Below are 24,013 nucleotides of genomic sequence, written 5' to 3' on the forward strand. Positions count from 1 at the left end.
GTGGCAGGAACAAAGAATGTTCCAGGAGAACTTTGCACAGAGGTCCCAGCCTCGGAAGTAGAGAGCACAAGGTTTTGTGTCCTCTTTCCTGCAACCCCACCAAAAACAAAGTCACCTTCAGAGCTGGTTTATTAGTTGAGTTGGTTACATTCAAAGGCCGTGGCTTGAACTTTCTCTAAAGAGATGAAACCTCCGCCTACTGCGGCAGCAAGGCACTCTTCACAGCCTCAAGGTGAGGAAGTCTCTGACCTTGCAGTTCAACTCCCTGGGGTGATCACCCCTCAGTCAGCAGTGAGGATGGGGCACTGAGGGCTGGGAGGTAGGCACTGGACAATAGCCACCCAGACACCGGTGCCCCACAGAGCAGTTAGTGGGCATCATTAAGCTGCCGTGCAACATCCAGTATGTTCTTGGCTCCTTTGTTCAGCAGCAAACTGGCCAGGCTGATGCCCAGGTTCTCAGCAGCCAGCTGGGCTTCTCGTGGAATGTTCCGGGCAGTGATCCCCACCAGCTGCGGATCATCCTCGGGGCCATCTTCATGCTAGGTGAGGGAAGGAGGTGGGACTGGGTGAGCACCAAAGAGGAGGTAACATGCGGGTTTGTTCCTCATTCCCTCACCCTCCAGCTTTGGCACCTGGGCTGTGACGTGGATGGTGGCCTGCATGGTCTCTTGCATGCTATCTGAGCCGTCTAGACTCCAGACTCCTCCAGTCAGGTACAGCTGGCAAAGAAAACAGTTACCTTGCCATATTCTGAAAGAGCTGCTTAGATGAAAACCCAGGCTCTTGTGGGCAAGGCGAGATGCACAGGGACACGTCACCATGCTCCCTTGCCTACCCTCCCACCCATCTTCTCCTGCTTACTTGCCCATCCTTCATAGCTGTATGCACTGCCACTGGCACACTGCAGCCTCCCTCCTGCAATGAGAAGTTCTCCCTGTGACCCACAGACTCTTAACACCCTCTGTCCCTCAGACACAGGGACCTCTGAAGATACAACACACAGAGGCAGGGGCCCAGACCTTAGTGGGTCCTGTCAATACACTCAAGAATGAGTTACCACTGAATAAAGAGCATTAATATGAGAAATCTCCCCCTGGACTATTCCCAACTCAAGTCCCCACCCCTCCACAGGTGAAACATGGCCGGTACCAGGTGCCTAAGGAAGGCTCGCTCAGCAATGCAGCGAAGCAGAGTCTCCGGATCATGCAACACGCCCACCAGGTCCAGCATGTCCTGGTCCTTGGCTCGGACTTCCACGCCCAGGGCCCCCTGATGGAAAAACAGACTAAGACATCAGGCCTAATCTTTCCCCAACCAATGGAGGTGAGAATGGGAACCAGCCCACTTCCACAGGCTCCCAGGGTCCCTTTTAGCCCAGAAGCCCCCAGAGGCCTGCCCCTCCCTAGAAATGTTTATGCCAGGGGGAACCTTTGCAGCTCAGGTCATGAATGTGTAGTCCTGGGATCTGGCCCTGAATCGGGCTCCCTGCTCAGCAGGGCACCTGCTCATCCCTCTCTTTCTACTCCTCCCCCCTGCTCATGCGCTCTCTCCTTCTCTCTCTCAAATAAATAAAATCTTAAAAAGAAAGAAAGAATGTTTATGCTGGGAAAAGCAGATGCAAAAGGTTATGGGACCAGCTTTTTGGCTGAATAAAAGAAAGGGCACATCAACACATGGCTTCCCTGGTCCAACATACCTGACCCACAGCATACATACATTCCTCTGGGTGCAGGATCTGCAGGGGAACAGAACAGGCAGTCAGAAGGAGGAGATGGCGGTGCCTAAAAGCAGACAGTAGAGTAGTGAAGGGGGCTTCCCTTTCATAGAGAGCCTGGGTAGGCAAAACTGGGAGCCTGGCCTTTGATCCCCAATCTTCCCAGCCTGGAATCCATTTCCAGCTTTTACGGTTAGAGGCAGGGTGTTCAGAGGAAGAATATAGCCAGGGAAAGCAGGAGGATTACGGGGGATGAGACAGGGACAGCTCCTACCTGCCCCACTCGGTGCTGCCAGCCCATGCGCTGCAGACCAGCCGCAGCCAGGATGATGGCACTGAACTCCTGCAGCTCATCCAGCTTCCGGAGCCGGGTGTTGAGATTTCCCCGCTGCAGAGAGATGCTAAGGACCCCAAGCACTGGGCAGTCTGGTGCCTCGCTCCCCCTGCCTGAGTCTTTCTGTATGCCTGAGTCTTTCTGTATCTAACGTCTCCCCTTTGGTCGTCCACTTAACCGTAACAGCTAACATTTACTTAATTACTAACACCAGACACGGATCAAAAGTGCTTTATGTACTACTGCTTAATTTTCATAACCCAGTGAGGTAGGTATTATAATTATTTCCATTTTACAGATGAGGAAAATGACGGAGAGGTTAACCAACTTGCCCAAGATTACAAGACTTCTGAGAAGCATTCTCTGACCCTCAAGTCTGTGCTTAGAGATGTTCCAGCTAGAAGTGTCCAGAGAATTGCCTACTTTGTGCATGGGAGAGCTTAACACTGTACTGTTTTGAAAATTAGTTTCATAAAACATTCGCTACATTTAGAATATCAAAGTACAGTAGGATATGAAATAAAAGATGGAAACACTCTCCACCTTCCCCTTCCTAAGGAATCACTGGTCAGTATCACTCTGTATTATCAATGGCCATTTGTCTCCAGAACTGAAATGTAAAGCCCTATAATCAAGGACAACATTGGTTTCGCTCACCATTATCCCTAGTGGCAGGCACTGGCCTGGGGCTAAGAAAATATGAAAGGATTATGGATGGATGGGTGAGTGGATGGATGAATAGGACGGGCAGTGGAGGACAGACATTCCATTGGCCCCTGTCCACTTCCTCTGGAAGCTCCTTTCACTCTCATGACTCCCAGGGCCCTCTTACCCTGCCTTCCTGTTTGGCTATCCCCACCTCCCACCTCAAAAAGGATACAATGCTCCTGAACTCTAGGTGCGGGAACTTTCTCTGCAGCTGGGCTGCTCTCCGCAGGGAGCTGGTTCCCACCACGCTGCTCAGAAAGAGGGTTTAAAATGAGATTTAACCTGAGATATCCCCCTCCTCCTCTTCCTCCCAGCCCTCCACTTTCTGTGCATGTCCCACCACTCACCTCTTCTCTGGCAAGGTTTCTAGAGTTTTCCCAACAAATTTTGGGTGAAAGACAACAGCATCATAGGGGTTCTCCCGCCTGGAGACAGAAAGTCACAGAATGAGGACGAAATCTCAGTGCAGGTCATTTCCAGGCTCTCTCAATAACCAACTAACTGGCATGTTCTCAGTTTTCTGCCATGCCCAACACTCCTCAGAGCCAGGAGACAGCCCTTGAGGCAGAGGGCAGAGGCCCAAAGGGAAAAGCAAAGGCTAACGTGATGCCTCCCCCTGCCCAGGCCCTGACCCGCCCAGTTCTTACTTGCAGATGGCTCCAATGGTGAAGCCAGGAGGAAGCACCGTGGGCAGGTCCTTCAGAGAGTGAACAACTAGGTCGACTCTAGAGAGACAGGAGAGGGAGGCAAGGAGAAGGGACCCGGCAGCAGGCCCCCAGCCCTCCTCCACTCCAGTGTGTGCTTGGAGCAGATCAGGAAGCAGGCCTGTCCGAGACCTCAAGACCCTGAGCCAGGGCCCCGCCCTGCCACACCCTCTCCTCTCTCCCCCTCCTGGAGCCAATCCTGCATTCCGGGCAGCCAGATGGCTCAGAACCAGGACACCCTCCTTTTCTGAGGCCTCAGAAACCCACACATAAGCCTCCTGCTAGCCTACCCAAAGGCTGAAGTTCCACAGTCTAGCTGATGTTAGGTCTGATATGCACAGGAGTCCTAGCACGAGACTGAGCAAGAATTGTCCTTCACTTACTCATTCTTCTCCAGCGCGTGTTCCAGCTCCTTGGTAAACAGGCTCTTTTCTCCAATCTGCCAGTCAAAAAAGAGGCTCAGAGTGAATCTCTTGGGGGAAGGAAAGAGGAGGGAAGACAAAGGAGTGGGGGGAACATGTTACCTTAGAGAGTGCAGTGTCAAGAATCTTGTCCCCCGTGGTCGACATAGCAACTGAGGAGAGAACCAATCACATGCTCACTGATGCCTATTTCCTGAGCTCCTACTGAGCTCGTACTGTGTTAAGAGTCCTAGTGGATACAGAGGCACATACACCGCAATCCCTGCCCTCTGAGAATGTCACGATCTAGCAGGAAGACTAGACACACTGATAAAAAGACCCAAAGCAGAAGATAGTAAATGCCAGGCTAGCCCAGGGAGTCAGAGCTGGAAATATTCAGAGGAAATGGCCCTCCAACCTGGGACAGCCAAGAATTCTCGGAGGCAATGGGACAAAGCTTTGGGCCTAGGGAAAGCCAGAAATGCTGTGTTTGCCCCTCCGGGGCAGGGGAGGGGGGGAGGCCTTCCCATTACCTTCCACTCCTGTCCAGAAAACTCACCAATTTCAAACTGTAGGCCTGGGTACAAGGCTTTCAGCATTGCCACCACACTGTCTGTCTGTATGCGAGCCAGCTGGGGGCAAAAATCCCAATTAGTTCTGTCCTTCTGTGGCACTGTCCTAAGGTCATACCCTCTAGGATTAGGGATATACAGAAGGAACTGGAATTAAGAGGGGGGGGGGGTTTGAATACCCACCTAGGAAGGAGAGGGGTGTGGTCTGGGAGCCCTCTGTACCCCAACAACTTGCCCAGCCTCTCTCTCCACAGAACGCAATATGCCATCCTTCATGGGATTAACACTCAGCCACCCCATTTTCTCCTCCTGAGATCCTGGGAACTAACTCTCTGGGCTCCTCAACCTGTAATACTGTGAGCACAGAACCCTTCCGCCAAACTTCCTCCACCCGGGTAACCATACTCACCTGGCTCTTTCGGGTACCCACACGAATCACTCTCATCTTTGGGCCGTTTCCTTCCTGCAGAAAAAAAATCCCCAAGTCACAGTCCCCTCCGTTCCTTGTATTCCTCAACCAACACCTTGTCCAAAAACCAGAATCAATGTCTTGGAAGAAAAGAACCCCAGGCCCTGGCCTGTGGCCAGCTGAGCCTCGGTGTGAGGCGATCCTCTCAGACTGGTCCCTTTACTTCCTCAATACCTTCTTGCCGTCCTCACAGATCCCGAAAAACAGAGACCTGAGGGAAGTGACAGCAGGATCCTGTGCTGCTGCTGCTGTAATAACCGGACACTGAGCCCGGAGGCCCATCCTGGCTAAGGCTGTGGGACTGCTGCGCATAGCCAGGTGGGCAAAGAGATAAGGCCCATCAGCCTGGCCACAAGGAGGGTGGGTCCTACAGCAGACAGGGGCAGGGCAGCTAGGGCCACAAGGCAATGTGCGCTGAGTCACTGAGGAGAAGTTCAGTGTTCACAATACAGCAGGTACTGGTGCGTTGCCACCTTGATGCCAACAGCTATCCCACAGCTGCCACACTGTGGATCCCCTAATCTGGTTGGAATGCATAAAGGACTGGGGTCAACAGATCTTACGTAGAGTCCTGCTCAGCTTCCTGGCTCGATGACCTTGAGCATATCATCTCATCACTATTTGTTCCTCTATAAAATGAAGAGGTTTGGATTCTAGTATCTTCTCCTTCTGATGTTCTATGAAAATAAAAGGCTAAGCTGCCTGATGTCCATGCACCTGGAGTGCTGCCTCTGGTCTCTCCAACCAAAAATATTGGGACGTCAGTGACCAACCTAGGAACTCAAAGGGACACACCTCTTCCTCCTGCCAGAGTACCTTACAAAGGTGTTCGGTGCCAAGTCTGTAGAACTGGGTTCTTCAATCTGAGGTCCTATTTCTTTCTGGATCAGAGAGTAGCCACTTTATGTAATGTCAACTTTCCCTATTCTGAGATCTTCATCCTGTGGAGTTGTTTTCCAGGCAAGCTTCTGGGCCCTCTGTTGTTGGGAGGACGTGACAGCTGGCTGCTCCTGGACCCTAATCTACTGTGTTGCTATCAGTTCTCCCACAAATAAACTCTAAGGACTCAGAACAAATTAGGCTATGCCTGAAATGCTAAACATGGCCACTAAAAATTCTGGGCCACTGGGAGCCCACAGAAAGGAATCTCAGGTCCCAGAAACTGCTAGGTCCAAACAATCCTTTAATTGCATCAATTCTGCACAGCATATTTTATTCCATTAAAAAAATATTTATTGGGACACCTGATTGGCTCAGTGGTTGAGCATCTGCCTTCAGCTCAGATCGTGATCCCGGGTTCCTGGGATGGAGTCCTGCATCAGGCTCCCCACAGGGAGCCTGCTTCTCCCTCTGCCTATGTCTCTGCTTCTCTGTGTGTCTCTTGTGAATAAATAAATTCTTTAAAAATAAATTTACTGAACATGTACATGCTAGAACTATTGCTTTTAATCTTCATGACAACCTATCAGACAGTGCAGGTATCTCTGGGACCATGTTACACAAGCAACCGAGGAGTGAAATGACTTGCCCAGAGTCACACAGTTAATAATGGGAAAAGAGCTGGAGCCAGAATCCAGATTTTCGCACTCCCAGCCCAGTGCTCGAGAATGTCTGCAATGGCAAAGAATCCCTCTCCTCCCCAGCAGGTCGGGAGATAAGCAGCTGCCCCATCTCTTTCTTATCTCGGGCTGGCAGTGGCCTCCACCGGCTGTAGTTTGCATCGACACAAGCCCGGAGCTCCGGCAACGAACCGGGGTGAGGAAGGCTCGAGTAGGGCGCCCCACCCACCGGAGTAACCCAAAGGTGTGTCTCGGCTGGGAACCTTGAGAGGAGGCTAGGCCTGGGTGACCGCTAAAAGGGGAAAAGAAAAGGCACACTTTCCAAGATGTTTGTGTGCAGTTGGGACTTGGGGTTACGCTGTGCTCTCACGATCCAAAGTGGGACCTCCTCCCAAGGTGGCCGAATCCCGCCTCGGCCCTGTCTCGTGCGAAAGGGTCCCGGGCACCTGGGGTCGTGGAGACGAACTTTCCTGCGCGGGGTCGTTAAGCCTAGAGCGGCGGCTGCGGGGCACGGCGGAACTCCACCCAGATCCCCGCAGGGACCGGGCAATCGGCGCAGACTACCCCTCCGCTCCTGACCCCCCCCCCCCCCCTCATTTCCCCGTCCTTCCTGAGGGCAACCGGCTACTGGCCCTTTAAAGATCGTTTCGAGAAAAAAAAAAAAAAAGACAAGACGGATAGTGGCTCCGACCAATAGCAGAGCGAGGGTGGCAGAGGGAGCCAATCGCTGCGCCGCCAGCCCGGAGCGCCGAAGTTGCGAGAGTCGCCGGCTCGGTACTCACCGCCGCGGCGGCCGCGGTGCCGTTGCCCGACATGGCTGTGCTCGGGAGGGGGGTCCGGCGGGCGGTGCCCAGGGCTCCGGCAGCCGGGGGAGCCGGAGGGCCCGGCCGCCGGGCAGCGCCGTGCACGCGGGCCCGAGCTCCTCCTGCAGCCAGACTCCGGGCCCTGCGTCACTTCCGGCGCCCGCCCTCCGCCGGGAGGACCACCCTCGGGGCGGGAATTGGGAGGATTGCGACAGAGACGACCTTACTCTCCTGCTCCCGCCCCTACTCGGCGAGGCTGGTGGGGGCGCTGGGTTCCCGTCCACCCCGGCCTAACAGCTGTTCATTTCTGCTCTTCCATACACCTCGTTCTCGATCAAGAATACTGGTCAGTGACTAAGCTGTCCCCCAAATTTACCCACAAAGTCTGCAGGGCCCTCTGCCCCCCCAAAGGGATAGTCAACCCAAAGTTAGCCCAAGAAAAAAAGAGTATTAACTTCAAAATACTATGTTTGAAGCATCCTTGAGCGACATCCACAGCCCCTCAGCTGGATTCCACGCGTCCAAATAAGAGGATGCTCCAGAGGGGCAGTGGTTGAGCATCTGCCTTTGGCTCAGGTCGTGATCCCGGGGTCCTGGGATGGAGTCCTACCTCAGGCTCCCAGCAGGGAGCCTGCTTCTCCCTCTGTCTCTGCTTCTCCCTGTGCCTCTCAAGAATATATAAATAAAATCTTAAAAAAAAAAAAAAAAAAAAAAAGGATGCTCTAGAAACTTGGTCACCTAGAATTCTACAGCTTTATCTCCTTAGCTGTAGCACAAGGAATTAGAGCAGCTTATGTGGTGCTTCCCTGGTTCTGTTAAAACTTAACCCTCAAGTGGGCAACATTCCTATTTTTTAAATGAGGAAACTGGTTCAGACAGCAAAGGTCAGGCCTAAAGACAACTGAAGTGGGAGTGCCAACATATTATTGTTAGTGGGAAAATATGTTAAGAAAAGTGCTTTATCCACTAACAGTATTAATAACCGTGTACTAAGCACCCACGTGCTAACCACTATCAAAAGAACTGGACACTCACTTGCTCCTTCAGCCATTACAGGTGTACAAGAAGGTGACATTCCTGACATACAGATGAAAAAATTGAGGCTCAGATGAGTTGAGAGATGCCCTAAATCAAACTAGAATTCAAACTTAGGTCAGCTGACAAAGTATTTTTAGCCACGACAAATCTACCCCTTCTAAATCCTACCTAAAACACAATGTCCAAGTTACTTTCTTGGGCTAAGCAACCCCATTGGAGCAATTTTCTTTTTAATTTTTTAAGTAGGCTCCATGCTGGGCTTGGACCACAATGAGGGGCTTGAACTTGCAACCCTGAGATCAAGATCTGAGCTGAAACCAAAAGCCAGCCGCTTAACCAGCTGAGCCCCTCAAGCACCCCAGGACAGTCTTCCAATAGGCAGTGTAACCCAAATTATAGGCAGACAACTAGCAACACAAACTGCAGCTGGCAACTTTGGAAAGAAGGGAAAAATGTTTCAGCAAAGGCCCCTTCATCCCACTTATCAACTGGTACTAAATCGAGTGAGACACCACCCTACCCACCATCGTAAAGGCACGCCTAAACCCCAGGGTCCTCACCAGAATTGGCCTGCTTGAACACTGTTCAAACAAGAGCCATAGAGAGCCAGACTACAGAGCAGGTGCCGTTGGGGGGCCTCAGTCCAGGCTGCTCTTGGAGCAGAAAGGTAATAGGACTTTCGCAGTTCTTCAGTAAATCGAAGTCTGCTAGGTGCCACAGACCTCACCCATTACTGGAAGGAACTGTGCAGGAAAGGAAGTGGAATTCTACCAGAGAAGAGCAAAGAAGTACATTTTGCCCAGCTAAGAATCACCAGGAAGTCCCCAGAATAAACCCGGCAACCCCCAAACTATTATATTCTTTTATTTATACATTCTGGGAGCAAGGACCCAAGCACAGCCTGGTGCTCTTGGATAGAGAATAAAGCAGCTATTGTTCATACTCAGAGGTTGCTGAGGTGCCCTCCCCCGCTGGTCTGGAATGATCCGCACTGCTCAGAAAGTCAACAGGAGGAATGGCGGGCTGGCCAAAGAAAGAAGGAGAAAAAGAAAGTCCCTTTTACTCCTGAGGGCTATGGCATCAGATCGGGGCGGAGTCCTGGGCATGTCTGCCTGACTCCTGTGTGACAGCCTTGCCCCTGCCCCCCATGTCCTTGCTGCTGTGCCTTCACTATCACATCCCTCCCCACCAGCTGCTTAAGTGCCCCTCCTGGAGTGCATGAGCAAGTCCCGTTGCAGCCCAGCCTCCAGGCTTGCGTTCAGCCTGGCCGTGGGAGGGTCGGTCAGCAGAGTCAATTTGTTGAAAACACCTCGGCCAAAGTAGTCCGCAATCACAGAGAAGCTATCATTCGAGCACTTGAGCTGCAGGAAAAGAGGAGGGAAGAATCAGAACTGCAGGTCCCTGTCCTAAGTGAGGAGGACAGACAGAAACTAGCTAATGCTCCCATGACACCCTGTGAGTGGGACAGTCATCCACCCACTCACACCCACCTGGTGCTGGAACTGATCGTGGAGATCGCGTTTCTGTTCCTGGGCCCGAATCATATCCATGACCTTCCGGTTTTCAGGGAGGCAGGTGGGGCAATCGGCATCACTTTCTGAGTAACTCTCAAAGCAGTGTTGGTGGAAGGAGTGGCCGCAGAGGAAGTGAACTGAGGGCAACTCCAAGGCACTGTTACAGATGCTGCACTTGGTCTTCTGGAAAATCTTTGGACTGCAGGCAAGGGAGACCAGAAAGAAGTGGCAAAGAGTAAGGGCAGAGCCAAGAGCCAGGTAGAGAGAGGAGGCGGCTGCAGTCGAGGAAGAAAGAGAGGTTCCTGGAAGGAACTATAGGCCCTGCCCTTGTTACCAATAGGGAGTCAAATGAGGCCACCAGCCTTGGGCCTGCAGTGAGTCTCGGCAGGTTCCCTGCAGGTCCAACTGATGCTTTCGGTTTTCATAACTACTGCTAAATTGTCTTTCGTGTCTTTTTAAAAATATATATTTATTTATTAATGAGAAACACAGAGAGAGTGACAGAGACATAGGCAAAAGGAGAAGCAGGTTCCCTGTGGGGAGCCTGATGTGGGACTCGATTCCAGGACCCGGGATCATGACCTGAGCCAAAGGCAGACGTTCAACTACTGAGCCACCAAGGAGTCTTTATTTTTTTTAATTGAAGCATTGCTGATGTGTGTCTCGTTAGTTTCGAGTGGACGACACAGTGACTGACAAGTCTCTATGTCATGCTGTGATCATCACCAGTGTAGCTGCTGTAACAACAGCTATGACCACAGTGCTGACCATACTCCCTACACTGTATTTTCCTCCCTGTGACTTAGTCATTCCCATAATTGGGAGCCTGTACTGGCCTCTCAGGTCTCTACTCAGATGTGACCCTTCCAGTGAGGCCATTCCTGGCCACCTGATACGTGACAACATACAGACGCTCTGTACCCTGCACCCCTTCTGAAACTAATTTTCTCCTTAGACTTTATCATCACCTGACACAACATTCTGCTTATTTTGATCTGTCTCTACCTCCACGCTGTAAGCTCCACACAGCAGGGCTTTTTGTCTGTGTTGTTAAGAACAGTGCTTCAGATATGATAGGGGCTCAGTAAGTATTTGTGAGATGAAGAAACTGTTCTTCTCAAATATTTTACAATGTTAAGGGCAGGTTAAAACCTAAAAGTAGGAGATTAATCTATACTATAAATACTTCTAAGTTATCCACTTTCTGTATTTTCTAACACAAAGTTTTTTTACTTCTGAATGGCTTCCAACCACAACTTAAATGTGTTTAAGAGAAATAAAATAGTGGGATGTCTGGGTGGCTCAGGGGTTGAGTGTCTGCCCTTGGCTCATGTAGTGATCCCAGGGTCCTGGGATCGAGTCCTGCTCAGGCTCCCTGCATGGAGCCTGCTTCTCCCTCGGCCTATATCTCTGCCTCTGTGTGTGTGTGTGTCTTGTGAATAAATAAATAAAATCTTAAAAAAAAAAAAGGGTGAAATAAAATATAGACTCATACAGAAAGAAAAGTACCTACCACAAGATAACATTCTCCAAAACCCAAAAAATAATGGTTTATGGATTAAACCATCCTTTGGAATTCCTCCATTAAAACAGATCTTGAAAAACGAAATGTTTGAACAGGCTCCATGTGACCCTCTACAAAAAGTATTTAGTGACACCCTGGGAAGAACAAAGTCATCCCCTGGACCGCTCTACAGGGCCAGCTGTCAAGTACCTCGCCTTGAGCTCCTGGATCTCCTGGCGGATGCGGGTGGTCTCCTCTCGGTACCGTCGCACCCGGAGCTCATCCTGTGCGATCTGCTGGCTCTGTTTCTGCAGTTTTTGGACCAGGTAATCCCGGATGACAGACAGGGTAGCTGTTGAGTTGTGGGCCAGCGTCTGCACCACTGAGATTGGGTCCAGAGGAAAACAAGACAGTGAATCAGCCAGCCCCATCTGGATATGAATGGAAGAGCCCCTGGCCCAGAGCCATCAACAGCTCCCCCCCCCCCCCGCCATCCCATCCTCTCCAGTACCCAGAAGGGGTGGCATGAGGTTCTTGCTCTCAATGTGCTTAAGCACTGCTGCCACATACTCCTTGCAGTCCTCCTCCTTCCGGGCAAAGTAGCTGAGCGCCTGTTCCCATAGGGAGGGCTCCTGCTCCCCATGGCGCTCACACACAGCGATCACCTGCCGGTACTGCTCATGCTGCATGTGGTAGTGCATGATCTGCTGGAACCTGGGGCCAGGGGAAGGCGCACCTCAGGGACCGTCCCGGGAAAACTCGAGCCTTCCCCCTTCCCTGAAGTGGTCCCAAATCTTACAGCTTCCCCTGTTCATAGAGGTAAAGGACCCCATCCTGAAAGTCATGCATCTGGCAGAGGACCAGAGCCTTGTCAAAGACGTCACAAAAGCGGCCGCTCTTCAGCAGGGAGATGGCCTCTGCATGAAGTTTCTCTTTGACCTAGGGCAGAAGGACAGAGCTGCTGGACAGACAGGCAAAATTACAGGGTCTCTTGAGACAATTAACTGCCTCTTTTATTGTCTCTTGACCAAGGACTATTCAGCCCCCGGGGTGAAGTGTTACTCATCTAAAGAATGCAACCGCAGAAGGCAGAGGAACAGAGGAACAGCTTCTCCAGCACCTCCCACAGCGTCTGCGAGGCCTCACCTGTGGATCTTTCTCATGGGCCCAGTTCTGCAGCCGTAGCTCCAGGAGCGTATCATAGATGCCCTGCGGTGAGTCAGGCTGTACTTCACTCATGTGTTCCAGGAAGGCTTTCAACTCTCGAGGGTTGTTGGCGAAGATGGGGATGAACTCCTCTGAGTTGGCCTAGAATGATGAGGGGAGAGGGGATAGGGGGTTGAGAGGAGGCCGAGTGAATGGGCATGATACCCTTGAGGCCCCCCGGGTGATCCCTGCTGTTCAAAAACCATTCTCCCTGAGGTCTCACCCTGCATCCAGGAGCCTCTCTATCGCCTCGGCCTTCAAGGCTAGGCTGATAGTCTGTACAGAGTCCCTTCAGCAACTGGGTCGTCTGCTCTGGTATATGGTGCATGAGGATCTTGCCATAGCGTTTCATGTTGCTCTCTGCCTGCTCAAAAGGCAGCTTGCCGATGTACCGTAGGGCTTCCTGATAATTCTGTGGAGAGGGAAAGGGCAGAAGAAGCACTCTCATCATCCTGGGGATGTCCCAGAAAAAGAGTCAGTCTGTCTCACTTACCTTGATGTCCTCTAGCTGGATCTTTAAGTACCACTCATGATGTGCATGGTTCTCAGCCAAGTAGAGGGCATGGGAGTAGTAGCCAGCCTGCCGGAGAACCTTGATGGCTGTCTCCACATCAAAGTGGACTTCACTCTCACTCTTTGTCTGCCAGGGAGATGTGACACAAAATCATTTGCAGAAATGGGGTTGGGGAAGGGAGACATGCATCTGATTCTAAGACCAGATTCTTTTTTTTTTTTTTTTTCAGTAAGCTCTAGACCTAACGTGAGGCTTGAACTCACAACCCAGAGATCAAGAGTCACATGTTCTACTGACTGAACCAGCCAGGCACCCCCAGATTCTTAAGATAACAATAATGACCAGGATGGTGGAAGACAAAAAAAAAAAAAAAAAGGATATAAAGTCCATGGTTTTAGAACATTACATCTTCTTGCTTCTCAGAGTTTCTAAGAGTCAAAGCCCTCCTCTGCCCCTACTATTACAGGGACTCCTTTGGGGACCCAGGGGTCTCCCAGTGTTAATTCCCTGAGCTTAGATACCATGGGAAGTTCAGGCATCATAAAACAAGAGCAGAAATGGGGAAACTAGTAGGAAACGTTGTTCCTTTTCCCAGTTTATAGGCTAGAGGGTCCTGGTCCTCCAGTAAGATCAGCTCTTCCCTCTCCCTCCATATGCTGAAGAAGGCCAAGCCCTGGTGGAGCCACCTCATGCTCAGTGGGACCCCCACCACTCTGCACCTTGATGAACTCCTCTAGCTTTGAGCTGTCCTTGAGCTTGGTGTAGCAGTTGAGCAGCAGCGTGGTATGGTCAGCATTGGCCAGGGACTGCCGGTGGAGGGTCTGTAGGTAGGCAGTCAGGTTATGAATGCGCTGGGCATCCAGAAACTTGCGGATCACATAGGATGGCTCCAACTTTCCAATGGTTCTAGAGAGACACATGCATCAAAGAGTATCTGGGTCAGTAAGTATACTTCTCAAACTTTCATGTGCATAGAAGTCACTAGCAGATCTTCTTAAAATGTAAATTATTTTGGTAGGTCTGGGGTGAGGCCTGAGACTCTGTATTTCTAACAAAGACCATATCAATACTACTAGACTATAGACCACATGAGAAGCAAGGCTCCAGAACACTGATTCTTAAACTTGGCTGAAAACAGGAATTCTAGAGAGGTAGGGAAAGAAGCTAGACAGGTTCCCACAATCCCTTATATTAGAGCAAAAAATTCCCGGAATTAGTACCAAAGGAAGAAACTGTGGAAGGCAAGACATGAATACCCTTTTCCCTTGAAAGAATCAGGTCAAAACAATTTTTTTTTTTAAAACTAAGCTATATGCCCAATGTGGGGCTTGAACTCATGGCCCTGAGATTAAGAGTTGAATGCTCAACCAACGAGCCAGCTGGCCACCCCTAAAATGAATATTAACAGAGGCTGGACTAAGGTTTAAGACAAGAAGTATTCGTTGGCCTAATTGTATCTTGGTCATGTAATATTTAACCTTAGGGCTCCCTTTGCAATTAAGTGTACTGTCTTCTCACTCAGGCCATCACAGTTCCTGCAGAAAGAAAGGGTGGTTCTGGTAGAGTCTGCTCCCCTCACCCAAACCCAGCCATTAGCCTATCTGGCTGCATGCAAAGCTATATCCTAAAGCACTCCGGGACAGACCGTATATACTGCTGAACAGCCCCATCGTGGTTGCCCTTGCTGTAGAGATGGTCCCCATACTGCATGAAGATCTGGGCCAACCCATCACTGTCCAGGTGCTGGCTCTTGGCCAGGTTAATGGCCATCTCAAATAGGTTCTTCTTAAACAGCATCTGGAAGGGGGAGAGATTAGAAAATTGGTAGAGGCCATCCAGAGACAACATCTTCCCAGAATGTACCTAGAATACACAACCCAGACGTTCCTAGAGCTCTGATCTGCCTAGGTCCTAGACAGGGCGAGACCCCTCAAATAACCTCAAGCCAGGATCACCTTACCTTGCAATGCTCTCGGCAGACAGAGGGGACCCAGCCATTATCTCCCTCTGAGACCTCATCCCAGACCATTTGCCTTGTAATTCTACTCTAAGGAAGCTGGGAAAGCCTGTACCCCAAAGGGAAGAAAACACCCTGGCCAAGGTGACTTGGGGAGCCTGTTCCTACAGCTGCGTCTGGGTGCCTGTGGCCAGCTCTGGGAACCTGGTGGCCTTGCCTCCAGTTTGGTCTGTGTGTCCTTCTCCTGCAGTGCGTGGACCCGCCCATCCCGCGTCAGCACGTACAGGGAGCCCCACTCAGCAAGCACATCCACTACATCCTCAAAGACGGCACTATAGGCTATAAACTTGTTGCACAGGTCGTAGATGTTGAGAATCTGCTTGTCGGAGCTCTGTGAGTCCCTACTGGTAAACTCTGACCTGTGTGGAAAAGAAAAAGCACCAGATATTTATACCACCTTTGTCTCAGCTCCCTCTCACGTAACAACTTTGGTGCTGCCCATTCCACCCGGAACAAATCACCCTTTGGCCCTTCTAGCAGCATAACCCGTAAATGCAGCATTGCGCTGACAGTCATAGGAAGAGGACACACCTGACCTACCCTTCAGGATTCTGTGATTAACATAAGCAATAGATTGAAAAATTAAGTACGTTCAAACACCCTTTCTTTTAATATAATTAGCACCTGGTACATGTGAGACACTGTGCTTTATGCTGAATGAAAACAAACCAATGTTGACATAGATCACTTTCCTCACGCAGAAGACCTGCCACCCCTTTCAGGTGGCTCAGTATAAAAATACTGTGTTCTGCACTCCCCAGCCCTGCCCAACTTCTCTACTCATTTCCTTGTTCCTCCACCCAATTTATTTTGACTAAAGAGCAAAAAACGTACAAAAAGAGGTCTGAAATCCCCTCTAGTGCACCAGAGCTGCTTAGCAAATGTAATACATTTTTCAGTAAAAACATTACAACTGAATCTAGGTGTGAGAGCAGTATACGTAAAACCAAAGTAGGAGATTGACAGGATCCAGATATTAGGATTTTAAAACCATGCAAATTCTGGGGAACAAGGATAGCTCTCTCCCTTTCCCTGGAGTCCTTACTTGGGAGAAACCTTCCGGTCACGGGAGACAATGACAAGGTAGCCTCTAAACCAGTGAGCGATGAGCTTATGGCCCTCAAACGCAAAGCAGGGCCCACGTTCATCAGGTTGGTACAAGTAGACACATTCATCTCCTGCCACTATGAACTGCAGGTCTTGTGAAGGGTCACTTAGGGCTGAGCAGCGCAGTCCACAACCATGGGTGTCCAACTCCACACGAGGGTAGTCCTTTCCAGAAACTATATAGGACTGCGAGAAGAAAGGGGTTAACAGGCTACCTTTCAGGAGGGGGCATCTATGCCTTCACAAAGGTGTTCCCATCTCCACACTGGCTCGCTCTCTCTTTTTAACTCATAGTACCCTAAGACTTTCCCTGGTGCTTGCTTTGTCCGTTAACCATCACCCATCTATGAAATATATAAGCAGGGACCACATTTTCTTCCTGTGTGTGTACTATCACTACCTACTAACGGGATCCTGCCACCACAAGAGATGCAATAATCTTGAACTGTTTTACCAAAAGACTATTCCTGACAGTAGGCTGCCAGAAATTAGAAGAGCATCAGGAACCAGCAAAGTAAAGCAACTTGTCCAATGTCACTTAACAAGTTAGTAAGAAAATTCAGGTCTTTAACTACAAGCCCTAGTTCTTTTCCTAATTCTGACTCTTCCTCCTCTTATAAGTGAAGAAATAAAATACTAAGCAGGGCAAATGACTCAAGGCTACAAGATGAAAAATTTAAGGAACTCTTGTCAGTTCCTTACCCTAGGCCCCTGAGCAATGGAGAACCCTTTCCGGACTGCAGCTAACCACGGAGGTCCTAGTCATACCTGAACATTCTCAGTTGTCACAACAAACAAATGAGTGATCTTTCCTGCTTGGCGAAAGGCCAGTCCAGTTACAGGATAGTTGCCCTTGTGCAGAATCTGGGTCTTGCTATGCCGGTCCCGGGTGATGTCTCCTTTGTTCAATGTAACACTGCCATCTGTGAAACCTGGAGGAGAGCAGGAAACAGCAATTTACTTAGGCTGAAAAGATCAGGAAGCACAGAAGGGGGAAAAGACCATTTGAAGCACTTGCTGGAAGTGACAAGCTTCCTCCTTATACCCAACTTTTCCAATGGTTAACATAAAATTGGTACTCACGGACTCTTCTTCAAAGAACAAAACTAAATGCTTTCCCATTCCAAACTGTAATATCTCAAAGGCCTGAGTTCAGTACAAAGTGATCTCATTAAAACAATGAAGACAAGCTGCAGAAGCAACTTTGAAGAAAATCTATAAGGAATTACGGAGTGTTAGCTTTGCCTTTTGCTTACCGATGGCCATAAAGTTGAGATTTTCGTGGACAGTCAAACAAGACACAACAGTCGGCTCTGTTCCTGGGATGGCAGGGAAGATTCGGGTGCAGAGTGGATTGCCACCATCTCTCTTCTCCAGGTTCCAGATCTTTACCTGTGAACGGATCTCAAATGTGTGAATGCTAGTCCCCTCCAACAACTGTTCCTAGTCTTCTGGTTCTTTCCCCCTTCCTTTCTAGGACTCACCAGGGGGTTGATGCCTTCTTCATCTTCACCAACAGATGCCAAAATATTGTGCTGCTTCAGTTGGTACAGGTGTGTCACCCGGAGTTTGTAGGCTTGGAAGCCTGTAGGCTGTAGGGAGCGAGGCAAGAACCAGATTTGGCCTTCCATATGTTCAGAGTAGTCAAGGAGCCTCCTTTCCAAGGAGAGATATGCAGAATGCATATGACTACTGACATACATTCAGCTCTTTAGAATTTCTCAAGGATTTTCCCACATATCATTTCTGGAAAGTCCCCATCTTAAAGAGTGGAAAAGGCCAGAGTTTAGTAACAACACTATGAAAACAAAGCAGCAAACCCTTGGTCTTATTTATCTCCTTGGGCCCGGGAGATAATGACACCTTATATAATCATCTTGTAAAGCCTACTTGCATCCATTGTTTTGATTGATCTTAAAAATAACCTTGCCAAGTGGATATTTCATACCGCTTTAACAGAGAAGTAAACTGAAGCCCAGAAAGGTTAAATAACTTGCCCAGGATTGCTTAGTTGGCAACAAGTTAGAGCATGGACTTCCTTCTTTCTTTCCTCAGACCACAGGAGCATTGGACGCCCATCTAAAGGAAAGTGGCACGCAACACGAAACCCTCTGCCCAACAGACTCCATCCCAAGTGGATCTCCTCAGGGATCCCGGGAGGGGACAGCTCCAGAGGAAGGATATCTCCAAAGACGAGGCTCCCTCGGCCTGAGTCGCAGACAGTGATGCCGGGAGGGAGGCAAAGGAACTTGGAGGCAGCGGGTCCTGAGGCAGGTGCAGCTGCGGGAGCAGCCCCATCACTGCCTAGGGGCTCCTTCACCAGTTCCTTGTCGAAGAAAACGAAGCGCCGCCACTGCAGGTAGGCCGCCATCTTGGCCTAAAGTCCCCGCCTCCAGGAGAGAGGTCATGTGAGAGGAGCGCGCGGGTCACGTGACGGGACAGCTTCCTGAGCCTGAGTACACATGCGCCGTGGAGCCCGAGTGACAGCTTCCCCAGGGCGGTAGGCGGGGCGACGGGAGGTAGGACTCCCAGCAGCCGCTTGCTCGGTGGTTTGCGAGTTTGCCGGTTCTGTACCTGCCCTGGCTAACATTCTTCTTCTTCTTCTTCTTCTTCTTCTTCTTCTTCTTTTTTTTTTTTGGCTAACATGCTTCTGAAGTGCTGGGCCTCTCTCCTCTTGAGTATCAGTTTCCTTCCTTGTTAAATGCATGGGCAGTGAGGGATCAAGATAAGGAAAGCCAGGCGCGTGGCTGGCTCAGTCGGTTAACCATCCCGTTCTTGATTTCCGCCCAGGAGGTGATCGCAGGGTCCTGGGGTTGAGCCCGCCTCCAGCTCTGGGCTCCGCGCAGAGTCCACTTGAGATTCTCTCTCTTCTGCCGCTCCCCCTGCTCGCGTGTTCTCTCTCTCTCTCTCTCTCAAAAAAAAAAAAAAAAAAGATGTCATGGTCGTTGTGAATTGTAACTCACTTTGCCTAAATGTGTTATGTTCTGAGCTCTCAGGACTGTTTTGAGGCATAAATGAACCACGGTATGTGAAAATGCTTTTCCAGCTGTAGGAGCAGGGAAATAAAATTAGAACCTTGTGTCTGCCACCAGACACAGATTGCGAACCAGTGTCTTACTTTCGTTTTTGTGTCCCTCTGTCAGAATGTGTGGCACGAATTATACACGTAAAATATGTTTCTTAACGAAGCTAGGAAATACTCATGGTGCGGGAACTCTCAGGAACGTAGGCTTTTTTTCCCTTTCTATTGTGGGAGGGTATGGGACATAAGCCGAACACAGGGAAAAGCCTAGAAGGGGCATCTCTGAGAGCTGAGTGATTTAACAAGCGGGTGTCTGAGATATTCCATGGCCACCCACCATTTCCATCTCTGGCTAAACCAACTGTTTGGGTGGAAAACTGTAGGTGTATAGTTTGGTGTCACGAGGAGCTGGGTACAGGAGTGACAGTCATTTTGAGATAATGCGGACATATGAAAAATTGACCATGTGGTTAGTATTTGTGAAGTTTCTTTTGCACCCCTCTCCCCCACAGCTTTTTATTTCCAGAATATTTTACTCCTTATTCCCACCAGCTGGAGCTCCCAGAGAGCGGGGGCTGTGTTTTGTTTACCATGAACCAGGCCTAACGTTGCTGGTAGATGTTCCATATTTGGTTGAAGGAATGAATGTGGATGATTTTCCTCTTACCCCCTCCACTCCTCAATCTGGTTGATAGAAAAGGTAGTGCCCATTTGCTAAAGAGAAAAGTGAGAGGAAGAAACAGTCTGGCCACCACCACCACCAGGCACATAGATTTCCAGACATCCAGCTCAGGTTTCTTTCCTCTGTCACAGTTTCAGGATCTGAACCCATGGGCAGAAGCACAAATGGGGAGTAGACTGGATCCACTTTCACCCACTGAGTATATTTTGTACCATTCATTAGAAATTTTTGATAGTGGGATCCCTGGGTGGAGCAGCGGTTTAGCTCCTGCCTTTGGCCCAGGGCGCGATCCTGGAGACCCGGGATTGAATCCCACGTCGGGCTTCCGGTGCATGGAGCCTGCTTCTCTCTCTGCCTCTCTCTCTCTCTGTGTGTGACTATCATAAATAATTAAAAAAAAAAAACATTTAAAAAAATTTTTTTGATAGTATGTCAGTTAAGACTATGAATAGGGGGATCCAGCAGCCCTGGTGGCTCAGCGGTTTAGCGCCACCTTCAGTCCAGGGCCTGATCCTGAAGACTGGGGATCCAGTCCCACTTCAGGGTCCCTGCATAGAGCCTACTTTTTCCTCTGCCTGTGTCTCTGCCTCTCTCTGTCTCTCATGAATAAATAAATTTTAAAAATATTTTTTAAAAAGACTATGAATAGGGGATCCCTGGGTGGCGCAGCGGTTTGGCGCCTGCCTTTGGCCCAGGGCGCGATCCTGGAGACCCCGGATCGAATCCCACGTCGGGCTCCCGGTGCATGGAGCCTGCTTCTCCCTCTGCCTGTGTCTCTGCCTCTCTCTCTCTCTCTGTGTGTGACTATCATAAAGAAAGAAAGAAAGAAAGAAAGAAAGAAAGAAAGAAAGAAAGAAAGAAAGAAAGAAAGAAAGAAAGAAAGAGAAAGAAAGAAAAGAAAGAAAGAAAGAAAGAAAGAAAGTTTAAAAAAAAAAAAGACTATGAATAATATATGTTAAAAAAAGCAACGTAGAGGGTGCCTGGCTGGTTCAGTCAGTAGAGCATGCGACTCTTGATCTTGGGACCATCAACTCATAACATTGGATGCACAGCTTACATTAAAAAAAAAAAAAAGCAGCAATGTGAGGGGAGGGGGTGAAGGATGGGTGAAATAGTTAAGGGGATTGTCTTTTTTTTTTTTTTAAGATTTTACTTTTATTTAGAGAGAGCACATGCAAGCAGGGGGAGGAGCAGAGGGAGAGGGAGAGAGAGTCCCAGGCAGACTCCCAGCCAAGTGCGGAGCTCCACACCAGGCTGGATCCCATGACCCTGAAATCATGACCTGAGCCGAAATCACGACCTACCCGTTCAACCGACTGAACCATCCGGGCACCCCAGGTAAAGGGGATAAAATGGTATTTTATACAATGAATAAGACAGGGGATGCAATATACAACATAGGGAATATAGTCAATAAAAAGTTATGAAAATTTTGTGTGGCAACTGATGGTTAATTAGATTTACATGGTGACCATTTTGTAATGTATATAAATCAATAGGTTTTATGCTTGAAACTAACACAATGTTGTATATCAGTCATTTTTTCAATAAAATAAAGAAGCGATGTGAAAGCAGAGATGTGAACAGAGTGGCATCTTTGCTGTTGACATGGGTGCTCCCCCTACTGTCCAAAGGCAGAGGCCCAGAGTCTTCCTATAACATCTGAACCTGGTAAGGCCTGTGCCCATTTGGTCTTCTTACTCATGAGGGTACCAAGGCCGAGATTAGCAACCCACTGCACCTCTTCAGACTTACTGCCTTCCTCTCTTGCCTCTTTTAACAAATATGTATCAAGTACTCACTATCCTGCAATTGTACTAAATGTCCAGAATATAAATATGAACAAGACATTATTCTCGCCCTTTAGGGAGCTCAATCACCACCATGGGGGACATAGAAAGGACTGACCATGACCACCTTAATTTTATATAATGAATTATACTTAACAGAGCATTTTAACTTTGTATGAACTTTTAATAGCAACCATTTGCAGAAGTATCATTATCTCTGGTGAGAAATGAAGTCCCTAAGAGGTTCAAGTGACTCTCTCTCGGCAAGCACATCAAAGTTCTTCAGTTCCCTAACCTTTAATTAAATGCTTTTCTGGAGTGTGAAGCGAGGTATACTTGTTAGAACATACCCCAGGATTTGCCTTTTTATTATATTTGTCTGAGTCCAGGAACTTCAATATAGTGAGGAAGATAAGCAGGCAAACTGCACAGAAAATGATATACTAATTCAGTTCTGCATATGGAGAACATGAGTTCTTTAGGGACTGAATATCAAGAGACAATTCAACTCCTTAGCTTGAAATTAAAGAGATCACAATTCAGAATCAAGGAATGCCTAGCCATGGACTCACTTTTCCCCTTCAGCAAACTGCTTCTTGTGACGTACAAAACAGTCATATCTACTGGAGCAAAACAGGAACACTTCTTTTTTTTTTTAATTTATTTACTCATAAGAGACAGAGAGAGAGAGGTAGAGACACAGGCAGAGGGAGAAGCAGGCTCCCTGTGGGAAGCCCGGAGCCCGATGTGGGACCCGATCCCAGGACCCCAGGATCATGCCCTGAGTCAAAGGCAGACAGACGCTCAACCACTGAGCCACCCAAGGGCCCTAAAACAAGAACGCTTCTTGTTCTGACTGCTCATTTTTATTTTCTATGTTTGTTTTGCTTCGTTCTCATCTGGCTTTCTGGGTAGAAATCATTTTCCAGACTACTGAAAGGTCTGGGTTTTTCTCTTAGTCCCTAAAAAGGCTAAAAGTTTCCATGTTAGCAACAGGAAGGTCAATCTAAAATAAACTCTGAAGTCTCCCCGTACAGGAGAGCCCAGGTTCCAAAGCTATAGTGACATAGGAGGAAGCAATTAGCTAATTATGGACTGTGAAAATCTGGCCCACAAAAGGGAAAGGAAATTCCCCATGAATTTGGCAAAGCACTTAACCAAACTTTTAACACTGCAGTAGTGCCCATTTTTAAGTTGTATTTCTCTAGACTAAGAACAAAAACAAGTAGTTAATGTATATTTGGTGCTTAGGCCATCTCAAGTGCTGTGCTAAGCACTTTCCCCTTTTACATCAACCCTTTAAGACTCATACTAGCATGTAGCTTTTATTTTTTTTATTTTTATTTTTTTTTAAAGATCTTATTTGAGACAGAGAGCACAAGTGAGAGAGAGAGAACTTGAGTGGGGAGGGGAAGCAGAGGGAGAAACAGGCTCCCCACTGAGCAGGGCGCCCAATATGGGATTTGATCCCAGGATCCTGGGACCATGACCTGAGCTGAAGGCAGACACTTAACCGACTGAGCCTCCCAGGCACTGCAGCATGTCGCTTTTAATGCCTTAGAAACTGAGGCTCAGGAAAGCTAAACAACTGCCTGGAGTCACGCAGGTAGGAAATGTTGTGTACAGGCAAATCCGGTCTGTCCAAATCTAAAGCCCCATATTCTGGGTGCTTGATTTAACTTTTTTTTTTTTTTTAAAGAAACCCAACTCCATAAATCTGTTCATAATTCTGAGTGATTTTCCATGTGGTCATGAAATCACAGAATTCAAGAACACTGAAAGTCTTGCTTTCTCTTGACACATAATCATCCCTATCTCAATGCAAACTGGGAAATGTTCCCAATCCTGTCTGCTTATCCACCCCTCCATCCTATTCAAATTCATAATATTAGGACTGTAGAAATGCGCCAATATCCTTCATAGTGTCCTTAAGGATACAGAGAGTGTCATCACTGCTGTTGGGAGCACATGTAATAAACCTTTCTGGAGAGCAATTTGGCAATATATACGAAATGCCTAAAGAGGAATTTAAGCCTGCATAACCACTTCTGGGAATTTATACTAAGTAGATTAAAAGGGATAAATTTGCATAAAGATTTAAGTGTCTATTGCAATTTTATAATAGCAGAAAAGAAGGAAACAACGTAATTGTCAAATAGTAACCTTGGTAAATAAATTATAGTTCTTCATGCTGCAATTCTATAAAGATAGCCACTGAAAATTCTGTAGAGAAAAAAATGATGTACGGAAATGTTCTCAGTAAGTTAAACGAAAAAGTCACAAAATGTTATCTCTGTTAAGTCTCAAGTGTGTGTGTGGCTTTACACATAATGACAAAATAAACATAAACATG

General features: G+C 48.5%; 2 protein-coding genes across 4 annotated transcripts; both read right to left on the reverse strand.

Annotated features, from left to right (window-relative positions):
• Positions 1-111: 111 nt before the first annotated feature.
• Positions 112-7,431, reverse strand: HMBS (hydroxymethylbilane synthase). 3 transcript variants are annotated; one of them, XM_041770791.1, is made up of 14 exons: positions 7,246-7,431; positions 4,845-4,898; positions 4,423-4,495; positions 3,987-4,036; positions 3,846-3,901; positions 3,406-3,483; positions 3,106-3,183; positions 2,931-3,006; positions 1,991-2,104; positions 1,699-1,737; positions 1,152-1,271; positions 864-917; positions 635-721; positions 112-541 (listed from the first exon to the last, which is right to left on the reverse strand). In XM_041770791.1, the coding sequence occupies exons 1-14, from the start codon at positions 7,276-7,278 to the stop codon at positions 368-370; spliced, it is 1,086 nt and encodes a 361-aa protein (XP_041626725.1). In that variant the 5' UTR covers positions 7,279-7,431; the 3' UTR covers positions 112-367. The 3 variants fall into 3 exon arrangements, with proteins under 3 accessions (XP_041626725.1, XP_041626726.1, XP_041626727.1); XM_041770792.1 differs by lacking the exon at positions 7,246-7,431 and adding an exon at positions 6,910-7,060; XM_041770793.1 differs by lacking the exon at positions 7,246-7,431 and adding an exon at positions 5,721-6,108.
• Positions 7,432-9,152: 1,721 nt separating this feature from the next.
• On the reverse strand, positions 9,153-18,566 carry VPS11 (VPS11 core subunit of CORVET and HOPS complexes). The gene is made up of 16 exons (XM_041770789.1): positions 18,351-18,566; positions 17,651-17,799; positions 17,423-17,558; positions 16,935-17,098; positions 16,105-16,352; positions 15,217-15,418; positions 14,688-14,839; positions 13,762-13,948; positions 13,022-13,168; positions 12,752-12,940; positions 12,469-12,630; positions 12,122-12,261; positions 11,834-12,036; positions 11,533-11,704; positions 9,795-10,017; positions 9,153-9,665 (listed from the first exon to the last, which is right to left on the reverse strand). The coding sequence occupies exons 1-16, from the start codon at positions 18,535-18,537 to the stop codon at positions 9,501-9,503; spliced, it is 2,826 nt and encodes a 941-aa protein (XP_041626723.1). The 5' UTR covers positions 18,538-18,566; the 3' UTR covers positions 9,153-9,500.
• Positions 18,567-24,013: the final 5,447 nt, after the last annotated feature.

Source organism: Vulpes lagopus, chromosome 10 (assembly GCF_018345385.1).
Source record: "Vulpes lagopus strain Blue_001 chromosome 10, ASM1834538v1, whole genome shotgun sequence".
In the NCBI taxonomy this organism is placed as follows: domain Eukaryota; kingdom Metazoa; phylum Chordata; class Mammalia; order Carnivora; family Canidae; genus Vulpes; species Vulpes lagopus.